Source organism: Monodon monoceros, unplaced genomic scaffold (assembly GCF_005190385.1).
Source record: "Monodon monoceros isolate NGI ecotype Baffin Bay Population unplaced genomic scaffold, NGI_Narwhal_1 Super_Scaffold_5, whole genome shotgun sequence".
NCBI classification, from domain to species: Eukaryota; Metazoa; Chordata; class Mammalia; order Artiodactyla; family Monodontidae; genus Monodon; species Monodon monoceros.
The window spans coordinates 105,464,177-105,485,601 of NW_021703782.1; the positions used below are offsets into that span (position 1 = coordinate 105,464,177).

General features: G+C 54.4%; 2 protein-coding genes across 3 annotated transcripts in view; one reads left to right on the forward strand and one right to left on the reverse strand.

The window, feature by feature from the left end:
* Positions 1–190: 190 nt before the first annotated feature.
* FPGS (folylpolyglutamate synthase) lies at positions 191–20,255 on the forward strand. 2 transcript variants are annotated; one of them, XM_029201658.1, is made up of 16 exons: positions 191–484; positions 11,076–11,167; positions 12,364–12,492; positions 12,582–12,635; positions 12,721–12,785; positions 14,381–14,495; positions 14,644–14,724; positions 14,856–14,917; positions 15,006–15,108; positions 15,429–15,506; positions 15,748–15,895; positions 16,024–16,113; positions 16,894–17,044; positions 17,339–17,414; positions 18,230–18,296; positions 19,124–20,255. In XM_029201658.1, exons 2-16 carry the CDS (start codon positions 11,156–11,158, stop codon positions 19,507–19,509), a joined length of 1,617 nt encoding a protein of 538 aa, XP_029057491.1. In that variant the 5' UTR covers positions 191–484; positions 11,076–11,155; the 3' UTR covers positions 19,510–20,255. The 2 variants fall into 2 exon arrangements, with proteins under 2 accessions (XP_029057491.1, XP_029057490.1); XM_029201657.1 differs by lacking the exon at positions 191–484 and having other exon boundaries at positions 10,980–11,167; positions 19,124–19,594.
* A 121-nt stretch (positions 20,256–20,376) lies between these two features.
* The window catches only part of ENG (endoglin), a 29,895-nt gene continuing 28,846 nt past the window's right edge, over positions 20,377–21,425 (reverse strand). Inside the window, exons 14-15 of the mRNA XM_029201656.1 lie at positions 21,301–21,402; positions 20,377–21,174 (exon numbers count right to left, since the gene is read on the reverse strand). Coding sequence (XP_029057489.1) covers positions 21,050–21,174; positions 21,301–21,402 — 227 coding nt within the window. The 3' untranslated portion in view covers positions 20,377–21,049. The remainder of the gene's footprint in view (positions 21,175–21,300; positions 21,403–21,425) is intronic.

Sequence of the window (21,425 nt, forward strand, 5' to 3'; positions counted from 1 at the left end):
CTCCCAAGTGCCCCCTCCCTACACACCCCGTTCTGCCTGCTCACCTTTAACCTCCGCCGGTTGTTATTTAACTCACAGGGAGGTCCTGACTAGTCCTGCGCTCAGAAAACAGCCAGGGAGGCCGAGAGATCCCTGGGCTGATCCCAGGATGACAGCAGAGACCTATCAGCGAAGACCTGCCTCCCAGCACACTCCCCACCCCCCTCACCCAACATCAGGGTGGGAGAAGGCTACGAGGTCTTAGGAATCCCCCCAACTTCCCCCTCCCCTCTCTGGCCCAGCCCAGGGCAGGCTTGGCAGGGGTACACACACCTATGAGTCACTTCGTGCCCCAGCCGGTCATGGAGCGGGAAGCCCAGGGATGAGAGGTGCCAGGTCCCTGGCTACCTCCTGGCCAGTGGCTGAGAAGCTCTGGTGGGAAGCACCCATGGAGCGGCCGGGCCCGTGCGGGGGTCCTCTCTCGGCTAAAGCTGCCTCCTTCCAGGTAGGAGAACACGGTGACCTTGGACAGGGGGCCTGCCTCTCTAAACTCTTCCTTTGTACAAAGGGCGTAAATAGCCCCCAGGGATCCAAGGCCATTAGTGATGATAGTAACCCCACACTTTGTGGGGCCCCAAGGGAAAAATCTTGTCATCATAAGCCTTGTTCTGAAGGCCTGGGGTGGTCAAGGGCCGCCCCCCCCCCCACAGGCCTCATAACCCCCATTCCGCCCAGCTGGAGGCGCCACAGAAGCTCCCACCCAGTGTGGGCGTGGGAAGCTCTGGAGGGAGGTCTCTAGGGGCGACCCGGCGGCCGGCGTGGGAGGTGGCAGAGGCCGTCTCAAGGGTCCTCCTGCGTGCCAGTCCCCATACACACACTGGTTTTCTTCTGATTTAACTCTCCGTACTGATCTGTGAGGAAGGGCTGTTAGCTCCATTTTGATAATAATAATAATAATAATAATGGCAACATTGATCAAAGTGCTTACTACCTGCTGGGCCCTGTGCGCATTGTTGTCTGCGTTTTATGGATCTGAGACCATTATTATCTGCATTTCATAGATGTGGAAGGTGCAGTTAAGAGCATTTAAGGACTCGGCCTGTTAAAGATTCCTAACCTCGCTCATGTGTGGAGACCTTGCTCTGTGCTCTGGGCCCAGCCCTCCCTCATTCACCTCCTCCGGCCCTCTGAGGCAGGAAGGACTGTGTCCACCCGCTTTACAGATGAGGAAACAAGGTTTCAGGGGGCGAGGAGACTGGCCGAGGTCGAGGTCCGCCAGCTGGGAAGCTGCAGAGCCAGTCCCTGGAGGAGACCAGCCAGAGCTGGAGATGGGAACCCCGGGCTGGGCTACAAGAGACTAGGTTCTGTCAGACACTAGACAAGTTGCTTAGCCTCACCAAGCCTCGGTTTCCTCCTCTGTAGAATGGGCACCACGAGGCAGTGCCTCCCTCCCTCTTCGGGATGGCCGTCTGAGGCCCTGCAGCAGCTCAGCCAGCGTTCCCAGGGGCTGCACGCCTGGTAGGCCACTTCTCCCCAGACCTCGTGACAGACAGAGCCTTCTGCCCAGCAGCAGAGGAAGGGCAGCCCCAGAAGCCAGGGTTTGGGAGCTATGGCCTCTGCAAGTTCATCCAGGCCCCCTTACTCTAGAGGCCAGGACCCTAGAGAGGTGAGGTGACCTGTCACACGGTGTGATCCCCTCACCAGGGGGGAAAGAACTGAGGGTGGCCCCAGGGGCTGGGGAGGGTTGGCATTTCACAGGGCTTCTCGTCACCAGCAGGGCCACCCTCTGAACTGAGAGCTGGCTCAAAGCCAGAGCCCAGTTGAGCAGATGACCAGGCACGTCCAAGGGCACAGGGCAGGTGGGGGTGGGGTCCAGGGGTGCCCGGGGTGCAGCGTGGGGCTTGGTGTTACAGACCCCTGTGAATGACTAAGCCACTTCCCCTGTTAGGCCTTTGTTGCCTCCCCTGAGAAATGGGTCCTGCCCGGAACAGAACCTTCCTCACAGGGCGAGTGTGATGATCAGACGAAATATATGCGTGTAAATGTCTCCGTACAGCGCTGCTGTCTAGAAAAAACTCACATTAACTGTTATTTAAGAAAATCCATATTATAAAAAAAGAAAAAAAAAAGCCAGGGATTCCCAGCTTGATCAGAGGGGCTAAATGTGGAATCAAAAGGAGCTGGAGGGCTTCCCTGGTGGCGCAGTGGTTGAGAGTCCGCCTGCCGATGCAGGGGACACGGGTTCGTGCCCCAGTCCGGGAAGATCCCACATGCCACGGAGTGGCTGGGCCCGTGAGCCATGGCCGCTGAGCCTGTGCGTCCGGAGCCTGTGCTCCGCAACGGGAGAGGCCACAACAGTGAGAGGCCCGCGTACCGCAAAAAAAAAAAAAAAAAAGGAGCTAGAACTGAGCTGAATCCTTGAACCAACTTGCTAGCTGGTGACCTTCACAGGTGATTCCTCTCCTCTTGTCCTCAGTTTCCTCACCTGTAAAATGGCAAGGAAGAGGCTCAGTAAATCTTACACCCCAGGGAGCAGGTGCTGAGGACAATTGTGGTTGCAGAGTGTGATAAAAAATTGAGAAAAAATATTCCACACTTTTTTTTCCCTCTGAAAATTGGTAAGACACCTGCTCTCAGGTTTGAGCAGAGAAGGGCTTGGCCAGCTTGGAGAGCATTCAGACCCCTCGGAGAGGTGGCAGAACTGAAACCAACCTTTCTGTGATGTGGCCCACCTCAAGACCCCAGGCCACATGTCCGGTGCCCTCCAAAGGGCCTTCTTGGCCATGAGTGGGGACCCCAGGAGCACCCCAGGAGCATCCAGGAGCCACACCTGCTTCCAGATCAATTCAGGCCCCTTGCTGGCCTCAGTGTCCCCAACTGCTGACCGAGACGGTTGGTCAAGAAGAGCTCTGAAGTGCCAGCCACCCAGTGTGGAAGAAATCATTCATTCTTCTTCCCACTTATGCATGTTCCCAGGGGAAAAATTATAAGATACATACAAGTAAAAGGAAGGTAAAAGTCACCTCTAGGGAATTCCCTGGCTGCCCAGTGGTTAGGACCCGGAGCTCTCAGCACTGTGGCCCAGGTTCAATCCCTAGTTGGGGGACTAAGATCCTGTAAGTCATGCAGTGCGACCAAAAAAAAAAGTCACCTCTAAATAATTTTTTTTTTTCTTTTTTTTTTTTTTTGCGGTACGCGGGCCTCTCACTGCTGCAGCCTCTCCCGCCACAGACCACAGGCTCCGGACGCGCAGGCCCAGCAGCCATGGCCCACGGGCCCAGCCGCTCTGCAGCACGTGGGATCCTCCTGGACCGGGGCACGAACCCGCGTCTCCCACATCGGCAGGTGGACTCTCAACCACTGCGCCACCAGGGAAGCCCTAAATAAAATTTTTAAAAAAGAAAAAAATATATATGTATATATTAAAAAAGCACCTCTAGCCTCACCACTCACAGATCATTACAGTTACCATCTGGGGAAATAACACCCAGGCTGTTTTCTAAATTATAATTATTTTAACAAAAATGGGATCCCACTGTCCATACTGTCTCATCAGCAGGTTTGTTCCCTTAAGAGTCTTCTTAGATCGAGATTTATAACACTCCTAGAAAACGTTTATTTTGAAATGCTAATACAATCACGTGGTTCAAAATTCAAAAGGTACAAAAGGGTGAATGGTGAAAAGAATGTGGCAAGAAGGTGCCTTTTGAGCAGAGACCTGGAATGATCATGAATCGGTCACGTGAACTTTGAGGGGAAGAACATTCCAGGCAGAAGGAACCCCAGTGCGAAGGCCCTGAGGCTCTGTCATGCATTCACTCTGTGTGACCTTTGGCGGGCTGCGTAACCCACCTGTGCCTCAGTTTCCCATCTTCATAAGGAGGATAATCACAGTACTCCTAAAGCTGTTGGGAGGATTAAATGCGTACTTTTAATGCTAGGTGTTCACAGGTGCGGACTTTCACAAAGGTGGGCATGAGCTTGGCATGGTTGCGAATCAGAGGAGGACAGCAGGGCTGGGGGCGGCAATGGTTAGAGATGGTAAGATCAAAAGTGTGGACCTCATCCTAAGTGCAGTGGGAATCCACTGGAAGATTTGAAGCAGGAGAGACGAGATCTGGGTTTCTTTAAAAATGATGGAGAATGGTTATGGTTGTAAGGGTCGAGAGGGACAGCAGGAAGGAGGCTAGAGGGTAGACCTGCAGTGGCAGCCTGAGATGCCACTGGAGGGATGGGAGTGGCTCCTGGAGAGGCTGGGGTGGGGGGGCCTCAGGGGTGATGGGGAGGGAAACCCAGGGTGAGGTCCAGCTTTAGACCTGAGCCCCTTGGTGGATGGTGGAGCTGTCCTCTGTGCTGGGAAGGTCTGGGGAGCAGCAGGTTTTAAGGCAGAAATGCCTGCAGACATCAGGAGGTCACCGGATGCTCATGTCGGTAGCTCAGCGAAGAGGGACATTTGAAAGTCAGACATCATCATAGAGCCAGGACAGCAGGGACCACCTTGGAGAAAGGAGTGAGCCCCTGGCCACCAAGGTGAGGAGATTGGAAGGGAGAAGGCGGGGCCAGCAAGGCACAGCCAGCAAGGAAGAAGGAGAATGGGGAGGGAGGTGTCTGGGAAGCCCAGAGAACAAAGGGTTTCAGGAAGGAGGGCGTTGTTAGGTCATCAACCGTGTCACCTGCCACTGGAGAGTGATAAACAGAGCATGTGGGGCTCTGAGCACAGTTCCAACTGTTTGTTTCCTCAGGGTCATTTTTAGAAGTAGTAGAATTGCAGGGTCAAAGGGAGGCCCATTTCTAAGGTTCTCTGCCCTCCTAATAAACTAAATCCATTAAACACCTTTGTAGCCAGAGTCGGGGCAAGGATAAGGCGAGGCTGTGCCGCTGAGGATATGGAATTCTGTTTAAGGCAACTTTCTTTTCACCCAGTGACAGAAAAGTGTTTTCTTGTAGGTCACTGGATATGAATTGATATTCAGAGGTGGGGAAGTCCTTATGTATATCGGAGGGACAGAACCCTGGTGTGGCCATCAGAAATGTACCTCCCTTCTGAATCCTAGGCTTCTGCGTAAACCTGCCTATGAGCTTGAACCTCCCTTGGTCTCCATAGAACCCTGGATGGGGGCGGCGAAGGAGCAGCAGGACTCCTCTAGTCCAGGCTCTCCGGAGTGCGGTGGCCTTTGGAGGCTCTTGTCCTCATCAAGACCCCCCTAGAAATTATGACCTGGGACAGAACTCATTTCAACCTTTGTTCTACTAAGGAGGAGACTGAGAGTCAGGATGAGAGAGAGGAAGCGAATTGCCCAAGGTCACACAGCGCATTGACAGCAGAGATTGACCAGACAAGTGGTAGAGAGTAGGGGCATGTGTTAGAGGCAGAAAACCTGGGTTTGTATCTTGGCTCTGCCGCATACTGGCTGTGTCGCCCTGAGTGAGTTGCTTACCCTCTGTGAGCCTCCATTTCGTTACCTGTAAAGTGGGGATAATCTCTAATTTATACAATTCTTGTGAGGATTTAAAAGAGATTGCAGGGCTTCCCTGGTGGCACAGTGGTTAAGAATCCGCCTGCCAATTCAGGGGACATGGGTTCGAGCCCTGGTCCGGGAAGATCCCACATGCCGCGGAGCAACTAGGCCCGTGTGCCACAACTACTGAAGCCCGCACGCCTAGAGCCCGTGCTCTGCGACAAGAGAAACCACTGCAATGAGAAGCCCGCGCACCACTACGAAGAGTAGCCCCTGCTCGCGGCAATTAGAGAAAGCCCATGCACAGCAAGGAAGACCCAACGCAGCCAAAAATAAATAAATAAAATAAACAAATTTATTAAAAGAAGAGAGAGATTGCAATGCCAAGTACAGGGATAAGTGCTTAATAATAGCTAAGGGCTTCCCTGGTGGCACAGTGGTTGAGAGTCCGCCTGCCGATGCAGGGGACACGGCTTCGTGCCCTGGTCTGGGAAGATCCCACATGCCGCGGAGCGGCTGGGCCCGTGAGCCATGGCAGCTGAGCCTGTGCGTCCGGAGCCTGTTCTCCGCAACTGGAGAGGCCACAACAGTGAGAGGCCCGCGTACCGCAAAAAAGAACCCATCCAAAAAAGCAAAGAGGAAGAGCTTAGGGGAAGGGTGTTTCAGGCAGAGGCAAATGGAGGTGGAAGAGGCCAAGGCCAATTTCTGAAGTCCTTTCCAGCTGTCATGATGAGGCAGGAGAGGGGACAGTAACTCAGGCAGATCTGAATTTAGAAGGCCCAGCATGGTGCCTTTGCTGACCTCTTGTGTGGCTCCAAGCTGTCTCTGTCCCTCTCTGGGCCTCAGCCTCCTGCCCCTACAGCCTCTAATCAGGGGTTGCAAATATTCGTTCTTCACAAGTTTCATTCTTTACTATTCTCTTGCCCCCTGGACAGGGCACTTCAAGAGCAGAGCCTTGTCATCTGTCCCCAGAGCACAGTGTCCCCAGCACCCAGCCCAGGTCTGGCATAGAGACAATTTCTCATCAGATGAATGAGGGAATGGATGGATTCACGTCCTTTCCCCTTGGGAGGGTGCGGGTTGAAGCAGGAGCCCTGGCCCCTCACTTACCCTCCACACATGCCTGCAGACCTGCCTCACATGGGTGGACACTGGCCTGCTTGCCAGTTTCTCTGTGCCCTTGTTTTCTTTTCTTTGCTCTCCAGACAATGGCTTTGTTTCTATTGTTCTTTATGGAGAATGAGAACACCTCAGTGGCTAACAAAAGGCTAACAGTGGCTCTCCAGGTGCCCTATTAAGATGCCTTTGATTTTCTCCTTTATACATTTCTCTATTTTCTTCTACAAACATCTGTGACTCTTCAAATAAAAAGCAATGATGCAAAAGAGAGGAGTGGACCGCTAAAGAAATACAAATGACTTTTAAACATAAGAAAAATGCTCACCCTCCTTCACAATAAAAGAAATGCAAATGATAACTACCCTGAGAATCCATTTTTCCACCTATGCAATTGGCAAGATCAAAGTTGGCTAACAGTGTGTGTTGGTGAGGAAGCAGCTGGCTCATGCCCTGCAGGGGCATGGGGGTGGAAACCAGTTCTGTCCCTCTGGAGGACAGCGTGGCAATCTGTATGAAAGTGTCAAATGCAAATCACCTTTGACCTAGCCATTGCACTTCCTGGAATTTATCCATCAGATGTGCTCACACATGGAAGAAATGATGTTACCCACTGTAACATTGCTTGTGATGGCAAAATATTGAAAACCTAAATGTCTATCAGTAGGAGACTGGCCAAATACACGACAGTACTTCTTCAGCAAGGAGTACTATACAGCTTTGAAAAAACAAATTAGCCAATGGGGCAGCTCTTATGTGCCAACACAGTCCAGAATAAGGTCCAGGATATAAAGATATGTGGAAAAAGTACAATGCAGACTCATGTATATAGTCTGCTGCTATCTTTGAGTATAAAAGGGAAATCAAAATATATTCGTATTTGCTTATAAGTGCATAAAATGTCTCTGGAAAGATCACAAGAAACATAACTTTGCTTTTGGGGAGGGGAATAAGGATGCTAAGACCTGGGGTAGGAAGGAAGCTTTTCTCTGTGTTCCTTTTTGTACCTTTGACTATTTGAATGATATGATGTATCATCCATCCAAAAAAAAAAAAAAATTTAGAATTTCAAAACAAAATAAAAAGTAAGGAAAAGTTTGAATAAGGAAAAGAAAATAAATCTATTCTGTCCCCTCCCCTTTTAAATTTCCTGGCGTCACTGGCTATGAAAATTGTCGTTGGAGGGAATTCCCTGGTGGTCCAGTAGTTAGGACTCAGCACTTTCACTGCCAAGATCCTGCAGGCCACGCGGCACGGCCAAAAAAAATTTTGTCCTTGGAGACCATGGAGGAAGCAGAGGTCTAGGGGACAGGTGACATGCCCAAGGCCACTGGGTGACTTTGCCAAGGCTCCAGTCACCAGTTATAATTTCCTGCACAACTGGGATGATACCAGATAGGATCCCTGGAATTTTCTGTGCTGTTTCTTGCCTTCTGTGTCTCTACATCTATTTCTGTTTCCAACTTGAGCTGAGGTGTGTAGTTCAACGATTGTTTTTTTTTTTTTTTTTTGCGGTACGCGGGCCTCTCACTGTTGTGGCCTCTTCCGTTGCGGAGCACAGGCTCCGGACGCGCAGGCTCAGCGGCCATGGCTCACAGGCCCAGCCACTCCACGGCATGTGGGATCTTCCCGGACTGGGGCACGAACCCGTGTCCCCTGCATCGGCCCGCGGACTCTCAACCACTGCGCCACCAGGGAAACCCCTCAACGATTTTTTAGGACTGTTGAGTTCACCCCACCCTAGAGAAGGGCTGTATCAGGCCAGAGGGGAGAACTGACAGGACTGCTTTGCTCAGAACAAAGGGAAAGAAATCAGTTAAGATTCAGGAAAGTAGGCAATGGGATTTTCCAATAAGAAATTGAATTACATTTAGAAGACAATAAAATGGTTCTAAGGAGGGATGAAAAGGTTAGATTTGCACTTTGGAAGACTTGCTTCCAAATCATACAAATGAGGAGGGAGTCTCCCCCTTGGGATCTCATTTTCCCGGGGATCTTATTCTTGGAAGAATGGCCGAGAGCTCCAATACCCGCTGTTACAAATGAATCAACTGGGGCCACCACTAATAGATCAAGAAAAAAATACTTCCCATATTGAGGACAGAACTGAGGACTCACATCTGTGATACCCAAAGTGCTTTATAATTGACAATAAGGTGCTGAACAGACATTGGAAATATATATAGGCCAAGGATGAGTGAGAGGCAGTTTACTAAAATAAATACCTGGAAAGGTGTTCAATTTCACTGCAGCCAGGGAAATGCAGAGTACAAATGACAGGGTACTCTACACCCAGTCGTCTGGGGGACATTCTGGAAGAGGGGCGCTCTCCTCACACTACACAGCTGGTGGGCTGCAACGTTTACAAGTGTTGGCAGGAAGGAATGCAAACACCCCTGGACCCAACTGTCCCCCTCCGTGCAATGTCACCTGCAGAAATATAAGCCCCGGGTGTAGAAGCTATCCACTGTGGCAGAACACTGCAGGCAAGTGGGGGATGCATTAGGGTACAGCCACTGCTGCAGAGTTAGCAGTGCCCCCTTACCCCCAGTGGGGGAGGGCAGCAGGAAGGAGGTACAGAGGCTAGGAATAAGGACTCCGGGGCCAGAGTTCAAAGCTTGAGTTTGTGACTTGAGCATGTGTCTTTATTCCTTTGTGTCTCAGTTTCCTCACTTATGAAACAGGATACAATGCTAGCACCTGTTTCATAGAGTTTTGTTGATTAAATGAGCAACAATGTGGAATGTGTTTAAAACAGTGCCTGGCCCAGAAAGGTGCAACTTAACTATTTGTTAAGTAAATGTCTTAGAGGGATCCCTATGAGCTTATTGTTGAGTAAGAAAGTTAAGATGCAAAAAATCTTGTCTGCATCAACAAGGCCCTATAAGGAGTTCCCTGGTGGTCTGCAGGTTAGGATTGCTTGCTTTCACTGCCGTGGCCTCGGTTCAATCCCTGGTCTAGGAACTGAGATCCTGGAAGCCAGGTGGGGCGCGCCACCTCCCCCCGCCACCAAAAAGAACCCCAAAACTAAAACAAAACCCAAAACCAAAAAAGATCAAGGCCTTATAGATGTCTAGGTGTGTCCAGGATTTCATGAGCACAGACAACCGTGAGACACACACTTGGCTGTCAATAGAATTACCAAAGGAGAATGGGGTTGGAGATTGGGGGCGAGGGTTAAGCAAAAGAGAAATCATTTAAAGCCTCTTTATGATTATTTTTATTCAGTTATTAAATTATAATGTATAAAGAAAGTTTCAATGATTTAAAAAAAAGAACACTGCGAGAGAAAAGGACTTGTCTGTCTCCCATGCGGCTGGGGTGGGGCACCCTGCAGTGATATGAAAAGTGGAAGTCCAGCCAATGACAGAGTCTTCTCAACATATTTGTTTATTTCAAAATCAAACAAGCTCTGATAAATATTTATCCCCAATGCCTGCAGGAAAGAGGGAGGGGCTACTGGTACTGAAACCCCATCAGTTAAGGGACTGCCTTTTATCTGAGGAAACTTCTCTGGAGGGTTTTTGCAGCAATTCCCCCACCTCCACCCGAACACACACACCTTTCCAGATCTCAGCTGTAGAAAGGGAATCTCCATACTACTTTTTTCCATGCTAGTTGGGGCCAAGAAGGTCATAGACAGAAAAAGCTCTGAAAACTCCAGGACAAATGGGAGTCTTCCACCCCCAGGTAGGACAGATTATTGTCCCCTCCGTGGGTGGCTCTCCCATCCATTCCATTTGATCTGATGACAAATCTGATCTTGTCATCCCTCCTTAGAACCATTTTATTGTCATCTAAATGTAATCCAATTTCTTATAAGGCTAAAAGGTCCTGCTGGATCTGGCATCCTGTCACCCCAGGGCTCTCTGACTGCGTTCCATCTCCAGGCCTCGTGAGGCCAGGATGTCGCCTCTTCCAGGAAGCCTTCCCAGGCTGCCCAGGAACGGTTAGGAGCCCCAGTAGCGTAGGTGCCTGGTTTTTGGCCTATTGCCCCACAATCGAGCTCTCAGATTCGACAGACCAGAGGTCGCATCCCCGCCGCCCTGGGTCTCTGCGTTGGGTCGGGACGTTTGGGGGCCAGGATTCAGCGACCTCCCTAAGGTGTCCGCCAGTTCTATCATTCTATCCCGGCTCGAAGCTGGTTCCGGCCTGGAGCAGGGCTGCTGACTGGGACTGGCTAATTTGCGGGGCGCGGCCGGGTGCTTGAGAGGATGATGACGAAAGGAGCGCGTATTTCTCTAAGGCAGTGGACTCGCTCGGTACCGTGCCCCTCATAAAAATGAATGAAGCTCTCCGCCCCGCCCCGGGGCCTGCCCCTCACAAGGATGGCGTCCCGCAGATTCTTATTGGTGCCGGTGGGCTCGTTGGGCAACGCTGAGTGGCGGAGGGTGGAGGCGAGTCGGGGGCGGGGCCAGGAGAGGGGCGGGGCGTATTCGGTCCGGGCCTAGCGTGCCGCCGCTTGCATCTCTACTATGTCGCGGGCACGCTGCCACCTGCGCGCGGCTCTCTTCCTGGCAGAGGTTTCTTCGCGTGGTGCAACAACCGGGGTCGCAGCGAGGCGAGTATTGAGCGCGTGGCCTGCGCCGCAGGAGCCCGGCATGGAATATCAGGTATTGGAGGGAGGTCCTGCAATGACACGTGAGCCGGGCCTGAGGCGCTTGGCATCTGGCCTCCGCTAGCTGAGAGAGGGGCCAAGAGCCTGGGACTGGGGGACTCGGGGGGGCGGGGACATCCTGGATTCCGGAGGTGGGGACAGGCACCAGGAAGTTGAACCCGGGGTACCGGATTTGGGAATTCTGAGGCTGAAGTGTACCGCGTTAGAGAGTGGGAAGGGACGCCGTGTGATAGGACCAAGAGATCCAGTGGCTCAGCTGAGGTTCTGGAGTTCCAGTGTCTCCGGACTCAGAACCAGCAGTTGGGGTGGGAGAGGGGAAAGGGATTCAGGAGTTCAGACTTGGGAGATCCAGAGTATAGGTCTGGGTTGGCGTCTCTAGGATTCAGGAGATGAAGATCCAGGTGCCTGGAAGTGGGGAGCAGTGGGGGTGGTGCAAGAATCTGGAAAACAGAAAGCTTCCTCCTGGCTCTGTGCCAGGGGCCAGTTGCCAGAGACCAGAACCTGATGCTGGCCAGGCAGGTGGCACCAGTGTGATGAGAGTGGGTCCTCCAACCAGCCACTGAGGCCCTGAGAGGAAATAAACATCACCCCCACTTCCATCCCCCCCAAGTGGAAGTATAGTATAGTCCTGAGGTTATACCTACTTGCCTTCTTGTCTGAGTGACCCTGACACACCCTTCCTCCCCCTGAGACTCCTCTTCCCCTTCTGGTTGCTTCAAGCACCTCTTCTCTGGGTCAGAATGTGGAACCCCAATCCTCATGCCCAATCCTGGGCATGGAAGCCTCCAGGAATTCCTAGTTCTAATCCCTTCAGTTCTAAGACCCCACCCTTCTGTAGTTCTGGCCCTGCCCTAAGAGGGGCCCAACATGGTGGTGGACCATGGAGAGAATGAGGGCAAAAGCCTGAGAGTGAAGCCTGGGGAGGCCGAACAGGAAGCAAGGATAGTCCCGTTAGTCATTTTGCCTGCTTTGCCTGACACTCCCTGGGTGGGTCTGAACTGCTCCAGGCTCCCATTTCTGCTAGAACTGGAAAGATGCCACTTCTTTCTCACTGGTGCCTAACCTCTAGGCTGGGGAAACAGGGCTGGCACGGAAGGCCTGGCCCCTGGCCTGGCCACTGGTATGCTGGGTTCCTCTGTCCCTATGGATCCCTAATGAGCCTTAACCTACCACCTGGGGACTCATTGCCAGGATGCCGTGCGCACACTCAACACCCTGCAGACCAATGCCAACTACTTGGAGCAGGTGAAGCGCCAGCGGGGTGACCCCCAGACACAACTGGAAGCCATGAGGCTGTACTTGGCACGGAGTGGGCTGCAGGTAAGGTGGGGAGGGCCTCTGACCACACCCCATTCTCATCTGTCTGTGAGTCCTGTGGCTGAGGCGGGGACCTTGTCCGTCTGTCCTAGGTGGAGGACTTGGACCAACTGAACATCATTCACATCACTGGGACCAAGGGGAAGGCGAGCCACAGGACCCAGGGGTAGGACATGCACTTGGTGGGGTGGGGGTGGGGGGACCTGCCCAGACAAGACCTTTTCTTTCTAGGGCTCCACCTGTGCCTTCACTGAACGTATCCTCCGAAGCTATGGCCTGAAGACGGGATTCTTTAGGTACTGAGGTACAGAGGGGTGTGGTGTCTCCTAGCTCTCTCGGGGGTCTGGAACCAGCCAGCACCTCAGGGCCAGGGTCACCCCCAGCAGCTCAGCTGCATGTCTCTCTGCCTAGTGTTCATTCATTCAACAAACATTCAATTAGCATTTACCAGTTAGCCCAAGTTTATGGCAATCTTTAATTTTCATAACGGAAAGAAACTGGGGAGGGGAGCAGCAGCTTGAATGGATAAATGAAATACACAGCTGGAATAGTCAGATATCTTTTTATTTATTTATTTATTTGGCCACGCTTAGCGGCATGCGGGATTAATTAATTCCCCAACCAGGGATCGAACCGTGCCCCCTGCTTTGGAAGTGCAGAGTCTTAACCACTGGACCACCAAGGAAGTCCCTCAGATATCTTTTTATTAACTTAAATTCCTTATACAGTTTTTAAATCACATAGAAATATTTATCAACTAGGGCATCTTTGCCATAAGGAGCAGAAAACCAGGCTAGTAAGGACTTAAACAATCAGCGTAGTTTATGACAACTCTGTTGAGACCTCCCTGGTGAGCAGCGGAAGGGAGCCCTTCCGCTGTGCCAGCCTCAGCTGCTGCTTTGCCCTCCAGGCAGCACCCCCTCTTGGTTGCATTCAGGCATCTAAACTCACACCAGAGGATGGGGGGGCAGGGTGATTAGACATGGGTCTCTCTTCCCTGGAGCTGTACCTGCCTTCTTAAGCCTGTCAGTGGTAGAGCAGTGGGATTCACATGATGGTAGATTGCTCAGGATTTGGTCCTTAAGCTTGGGGCTTTCAAGATTTTTGCCTCCTTTTATTTTACCAGTTCCATCAAGTGACCTCTGTAAGCATCTGGAACCTGCTGACTGAGGTCACCTCAGACCAGTGTGTTTTCCCTCAGCAGTTCTTCATTCAAATTAAAGAAATGGAGTGGATTCATAATACCAGAGGGCCTTTGAGGATTTAAATATAAGCCAACAATCTCTCTTCCAAAATAATGTTTGGGGTAAAAACCCAGCCTTTGACTTGGGCCCATGTGGCCTCATGGGCCAGTCTGGGGATGCAGCTTGAACACAGCAGATGGGGCCTTGCCCTCAAGGGCAGGAGGACAGACATTCTGGGGGCAGATGTTGGCCGAGTTACTGATCGATGTGGGATGGGGGAAGCATGGGGGGCTGTGGGAGCCCAGAGAGCATGCCTGAGCAATCTGGTGGGGTGGGGTCCTTTCTCTTTTTTGGAGGAGCCGTCTTAGTTGAGACCTGTGGAGTGGACATGTGTATAGGCCTGGAGTTAGAAAATTTGGTGAGGGGGGAGCTGGAGGAACTAATAATAGTCCAGAGTGGCTGGGGCACAGGGAACTACCAAGGGCTGTATGAGAGGTGAGGCCAGTGGCATGAGACCCGCCGGGGCCTGGTAGGCTGAGATGTGGAGCTGGGACTCTCTAAAGGGCAGGGGGAAGCGACAGAAGGGTTTTCAGTAGGGCAGTGACATAGTTAGATTTGTTTCTCTGAAAGACAGGTCTGACTGTGGGGAGGGGGACAGCCTGGGGGTCTTGGGAAGGGAGTCCTGATGACCCTAGGTCTCTCGGCAGCTCTCCCCACCTGGTGCAGGTGCGTGAGCGGATCCGAATCAATGGGCAGCCCATAAGCCCTGAGCTCTTCACCAAGCACTTCTGGTGCCTCTACCACCGGCTGGAGGAGACCAAGGTGCCCATGCTGGAGGGCTGGTGGGTGGGCAGGGTAAGGGGCCTGGAGTGGGTGGGTAGACCCAGAGGGCACTGCACATCCCGGGACACCATCTTCCCCAGGGCAGAGGCTGCAGGGGCCCTGAGCTCTGATGTGATCCTGTCCACAGGATGACAGCAGCTGTGTCTCCATGCCTGGCTACTTCCGCTTCCTCACACTCATGGCCTTCCATGTCTTCCTCCAAGAGAAGGTGTGTGTGCCCACCACTCCCCAGAACCCTGTGTTCCAGGCCTCGGGAAGGGGAATCTCAGCAGACTAGGGGCTCCTGTGTGGTATTCGGGAGCCCCTGTACCCCCTGCCATGCCCTCTGATCCTCTTCAGGTGGACCTGGCAGTGATGGAAGTGGGCATCGGCGGGGCTTACGACTGCACCAACATCGTCAAGTGAGGGGGAGTGGCTTGAGCAGAGGGATGGTGGCTGGGAGCCCGGTGGCCAGGGGCAGGGGCATCATGGCTCTTTCATTTCCCCCAGGAAGCCTGTGGTGTGTGGGGTCTCCTCTCTTGGCATCGACCACACTGGCCTTCTGGGGGACACAATGGAGAAGATCGCATGGCAGAAAGGGGGCATTTTTAAGGTGACCAGGCAGTCCTGGGAAGGGAGGTACATGGATGGCCTGGGCCCCAAGATTCAGGGAAGTGGGGGCGGGTGTGGCACAGTCATTTGTATCCTCCTGACTCAGGACGAGGTCTTGGGCATCAGTGGGGTCTGGGTTCTCGTCCCAGCTCTGCATGGGACTGGAACAAGTTGAGCCCCATCTCTGGCCTTAGTTTCTCCATCGAGGGGTTCCCAAAGGTTTGATGGGGGGAAGGCTGAGTGGGCCATCCAGAACCAGGGATGTGGGGGCCAGTGTTGGGAGACGGAGGACCCTGGGCTCACTCTCCGTGTCCTCCACAGAGTGGCGTCCCCGCCTTCACTGTGCTCCAGCCTGACGGGCCCCTGGCAGTGCTGAGGGACCGCGCTCAGCAGATCTCAGTGAGTCTGATTGGGACAGCTGGGTGGGGGGTTGGCTGACTGGGGAGGTACTTTACCCTTTGGGGCCTCAGTTTGCTCATTTGTGCTCGTCCAGCTGGAGGACATCTCGGTTCTAGGAACAGGACTTGGTGGGTTGTGGTTGATGGGGAAAGATGGAAGGGCTGATGGCATCAGGGAGGGCCTGCTGGCCGAGGAGGCAGCAGCAGCTCCCCTGACCAGCTGCTGCCCATCTCCTCTGTAGTGTCCCCTCTACCTGTGCCCACCACTAGAAGCCCTGGAGGAAGGGGGGCCGCTGCTGACCCTGGGCCTGGAGGGGGAGCACCAGCAGGCCAATGCCGCCTTGGCCTTGCAGCTGGCTCGCTGCTGGCTGCAGCAGAAGGGCTACCGGGGTAAGTGGGCAGGTGAGTGGGTGGGCAGGGGACACGTGGAACCTGCCTCTGAGGGCCCTTAGGTGAGGCCTGAGCACACTGAGTCCCACACAGCCCTCCCTCTCCCTTCCCTCCCCTCCCCTGCCCAGATACTGGAGAGCTGAAGGCATCCAGGCCAAGCCTCCTGGGGCAGCTGCCCCTGGCACCTGTGTTCCAGCCCACGTCCCACATGCAGCATGGTGAGTTGGACCTTCCTGCCCAGCCAGGCTGCTTCAGATGTTTCTTTTGGTCTCCTGTTTGAGAGGTGGGGACAATTCAAGATGGTGCCTTAAGAGAAAGGACTGAAGTCAGTGAGCTTCCCACACCTTGAGTTCATGAACTCTCTCTGAGCCCATTTCCCCACCTGCCAAATGAGACGATGATAGGGCGCACTGTGAAGTGACATCACTAAGGGGCTGAGTCCAGAGCCTGGCAGATTCGGGATAAAGAGCCCAGCCACTGGTAGCTGCCAAGCTACCATCCTTGTCACCATCGTCATAAGACCATGAGGTTCTTGAGGACGGCGATACTGTCAGGCTTCGTGCTTGCCCCCGAGGCCTTCAGCACACAGTAGGTGCTCGTGGCTGTTAAGCCCCTTCAGCAGTTGGTTCCAGTGTGCCCACTGTGTGCCAGGCCCCGTGTCAGGGTCATGACACAGTCCTGGAGCTAGGTGGATTACATCCCAGCCCCAAGTGTCACTTGCTCTGTGACCTAATCTCTCTGAGCTAAGGGTTCTCTGCCTGAAACTTGGGACTGATATATGAGAGCAGCCCCCTCTCAGGGCCGCCTGGATGATTCCACCAGATGAGGCAGCCAAAGAGCTGATCCCAGTGGCTAGTGCCCAGTAAGAGGCTCCTGGGCTGTCAGAGCGGCCAGCAGCGGGGGTGGGTAGTGTGTGCGAGTTGAGGACTGGAGTGGGAGGATGTAGAAGGGCAGCCTCGCGGCTGCCGCTGGAAGACTACCTTACTCCCCTCCCCCAGGGCTTCGGGACACGGAGTGGCCGGGCCGGACGCAGTTGCTGCGGCGGGGCCCCCTCACTTGGTACCTGGACGGCGCGCACACCACCAGCAGCATGCAGGCCTGCGTGCGCTGGTTCCGCCAGGCGCTGCAAAGCCGCGAGAGGCCGGGCGGGTGAGCTGCGGCCAGAGGCGGGGCTGGGGCGGGACCTCGGGTAAGGATGGGGAAGGACCGGGGACGGGGGCGGGACTTGGCCAGTGGAGAGGGGAGGAACCTTGAGGAAGGATGGAGCGGGGCCCCGGGCAGGACTGGGCCAGTGGGGATGGGGCGGGTCGCAGGGACGGGGTCGCACTGGGACAGTAGGGAGGCGGGAAGTTTTTGGAGGAAAGATGGGGCGGGGCCCGCGGAGAAGGGGTGGGAGGCGCCGCTCTGACCCTCCTCTCCCCCCGCTCCTCACCACTCACACAGCGGGTCTGAGGTGCGTGTCTTGCTCTTCAACTCCACTGGGGACCGGGATTCCGCGGCCCTGCTGAAGCTGCTGCAGGTGAGGGGCTGCCTGGGGGATGGACAGCAGGCAACCCAGCCCTGGTTCTGGCTTTGACCCCCAGCAGCGGTGCCTTCATCCCTGAGCCTCTGTTTCCTCAACTGTAGAATGGGAGTGATTTTTCCTCTCCCCCCTCAATTGTACTGAGGATTAAATGTGAAAGTGCTGGGCACAGGGAAGTCAAGTCACAGGTCATGGTACTCATTCTCCTCCATGGTCACACTCAAGCCCAGGATTAGAGTGATGTAAGGCGCAGGCTCTGGATTCCCTCGTCAGGCCCTTTAGCTGCTAGCGTACGACCCGAGCCTCAATTTGCCTCTCCATAGAACAGGGCTGCTACTAGGATACCTGCTTCTAAAGTTTCGTTTAAGGAGTCACTGGGCTATAGAGCATATAGGGAGGGGCCCTCCTCTGCCCAAGGAAACTGAGCCTGCCCTAGACTGTCAGGGCTGAAATGGTTCCTAGTGGTCGTTTCCCATTTCACAGACCAGGATGCTGAGGCTGTTCTTCATATCCTTTGTGCTCAGTAGCTGGGTCACCTTAAGCAAATGCAGCCCCCCCGCTCCAGCCTCTGTCTCCCCATCTGTGTTGGGCCATGCGGCCCAGGCCACAGGCCAGGCAGGGTATATTGAGGTAGATGGGGGACACGGAAGTGTTGTGGCTCGGTTTATGCAACATCACTCCAGTTCAGCTGGTGGGGGGGCATCTCCAGAGATGGGGACGTGTATGTGGACTCCGGGGGTGCTGTGTGGAAGTTGGGATAGGGGGCATCCTCTCAGGGCTCTGACACTGAGCTTCTCCCCTTGGCCTTCTAGCCCTGCCAGTTTGACTATACCGTTTTCTGCCCTAACCTGACAGAGGTGTCATCCACGGACAACGCAGGTGAGAGGTGACAGGCATGGTCCCTCCGGTGGGCGGGGGGCGGAGGGCCCTGAGGTGGATTGCTCTGTTGGTGACGGTGAGAGCTTTTGAACTGAAGGTCTTGGGTAGGAACTAGGTTTGTTTTATCGTATAAATAAATAACCTTTGGTACATGGTGAATTTTGCATGTGACTGCAATACTGAAAAGAGAATTGTTGGTGAAACTATTTTTCAAAATTACAACCCAGTAATGGTTCTTGAAGTCAGTTTAGTGGGTCTCAACCAGCATTTTAAATTTTAAATAAAATAGAATAGAGAGTGTCAGTGTGTCTTGCACAAAGTTAAGGGTAGGTATTATTTGATGAAGATTCTGTTCCAAACATATATGTACACATATGTGAGTACTGGGTTGCCACTGTAAAATGTATATTTTTACTGTGGATCATGTTAAAAGTTTTTTTTGAAATAATCAAAAAAATACAGATCCCGAGGCCCCACATCAGACTGCGTGGGGACAGTGCGGGAGTCTGCGTTTGTAGAAGTACTTATGCCCACCTGGTGATGGCCCCTGTCTGTTTTACAGATGAAGGCAATAAGGCTAGGGCAGAAAGATGTGCTTGGTAGGCAGAAGCCCCAGCTTAGAAGCTAAACTGCCTGGCCCTGTTTCTCACCGGCTCTGTGACGATGGGCAATCACTGAACTTCCTGAGCCCCAGTTTCCTCATAGCACCCACTGTAAGGATGGATGATGCTTGTATAAAGCCTGGCATTGCGCAGGTGCTCACAGCATGCTTCCCCCTCCCCGACCCTCGGCTGCCTCGCTGACGCGCCCATCCCTGTGCCCCGCAGACCAACAGAACTTCACAGTGACCCTGGACCAGGTGCTGCTCCGCTGCCTTGCGCACCAGCAACACTGGAGCCGCCTGCACGAGGACCAGGCCAGCCCGGAGCCTGGTGGGCCTGCACCCCTGCTGCTGGCACCCCGCCCAGCCCACACCCACAGCGCCAGCTCCCTCGTCTTCAGCTGCATTTCCCACGCCTTGCAGTGGATCAGTCAAGGCCGGGACCCTGTCTTTCAGCCACCCAGTCCCCCACGGGTCCTCTTTGCCCACCCTGTGGCAGGCAGTGGGGCCGTCGTCCTCCAGGAGGCTGCTGCCATCCACGTGCTGGTCACAGGCAGCCTGCACCTGGTGGGCGGCGTGCTGAAGCTGCTGGAGCCCTCCCTGTCCCAGTAGCCAAGGCAGTGGGGCTGGAGGTGGGCTTCCCCCACGCCTGCCCTGCATTTCGCCATGAACTAAATTACGTGCTTTTCGTGCCTTCCTGATTCTGTCTAGACTGGCCCCAGGGACTTGGGCTCTGGGCGGTGAAATAGAGGGCCGGGGGCAGGAAGCTGAGATCTGTCTCTGAGCCTCAGGTGCCTCAGGCCTCTCCTTCCTAGTTCTCTGGCTGTGGTAGTAGACCTGACCCTCCATCCCACCTCCCCTCCCACCCTGTCTGCTTCCTGCCTCAGGTGCAGCTTATCAGGTAAACTGCCTGACCTAGCCTGGGGTCCTGCCGGATACTGGCTGCTGGTTGATAGATTTCCTCCTCCCAGTGGCCTTCTGGGAGAGGAGAGGGTCCTTGCCTGGGGCCCTGTGGGGGCAGAGGGTGGCTGGAGTGATTTAAAGCCTTTAACTTTTTTTTTTTTAAAAAAAGCATTGGCTGAACATTTGATTGACTCTTGACCTCTAGCTCCCTCAGCAGACAGTAGGGGGCTGGGGGCTACAGCTGATACAGGAACTGGATTGCGCAGGAGCCTGGGCTTTGTGGCCTGGGACAAGTCCCCCCTTCCCTCTGAGCCTCAGGTGGCCTGTCTGTGAAATGAGAAGAATGGATTGATGTCCGTTGACCACGTGCCATGCACCACTTTGCAGACCTTGTGATCGCAAATTCTCATACCCGTTTTACAGATAAGGGAACTGTGCCTGGCTTAAAGAAGCCATGGGACCTGCCTACAGTCACACAGCCAATAAGTGGCAGGTCCAGGATTTGAACCCAGAACTGTCGCCCCCCCGCAACCCCAGTTTAGGTGCCACTCTCCTTCTCTCAGCCCAGCCCAGCACTGGTTTCATGGTCTGATTTATTGGTGGTGAGTATATAGGGGTGGGCCCAGGACAGGCAGCCTGGCTGCCCGGTGGGGGGGGTCTCTGTGTGACAGTTGCAGGGAGGAGCTAGGCTCCCCCACTCACTCCCAGGCTGGGTGCCGCTAGGCTTCTGTTTCCCCCGCCAAAGTTGGGCCAGTCCAGATGTAGAGGCCGATGGGAGCAGGTCCGGGTGGCTCTGGGCTGGCTGTTTCCATGGAGGAGGCGCTGTCAGCCTGGGTGGGCTGGGCTGAGTCCGTTTTGGAGTTCTCAGCTCCTGCCCAGCCCACGTCACCGAGTACTGGGTCCAGGTTAAAATTACAGGGACTTGGGTTGCTACAGCAATGTGGACATATAGCGCAGCGGACTCTCTCTCCGTGGCGCTGGGCAGCCGTACCCCAGGCCCACTGGGTTTGAAGGTTCGTGGTGGGGTGGGGGGACGCCAAGGTGTTCCAAGCTGGTGCCCCCACTGGCAGCAGGCCTTGGAGAGGGAGGCAGGAGGGGCGGGCACAGAGGGCCTTGTCCATCCTTGCTCGAGTGGAGGGGTTGGGGTCCCAGGATAAGTTCATGGCCACTGGTTCCCAGCTGGTGGCTGCTCAGTCTCTCCTGTTGGACGAGGGCTGGCTGGGCGGCCCCCAGGACTCCGGGCTGGGCACTACGCCATGCTGCTGGTGGAGCAGGGGGTGCTCTGGGTGCTCCCGATGCTGTGGTTGGTGCTACTGCTCTCCGAGGAGGCCGGGGCAGCCACCGCCACCACGGGCTCCCGCTTGCCGGGGTGACCTGGGGGCAGGGGCGGAGGTCAGGGCCCCGGCCAGGGCTCCCCACTCCCCCAGAGGCTTCGCCGGGCTCCCCCAGGTGGTGGTGGAGGGGTCCTGAGCACTCATCGTGGGGGCCTGGGATACTCACGCGTGTGCAAGTAGATGTACCAGAGCGCGGCGGTGAGCAGGGCCCCGATGAGGAAGGCGCCAAAGGTGATGCCCAGCACGGCGGGCAGGACGAGGCCTTTGTCTGCGCAACCAAGGGCAGGACAG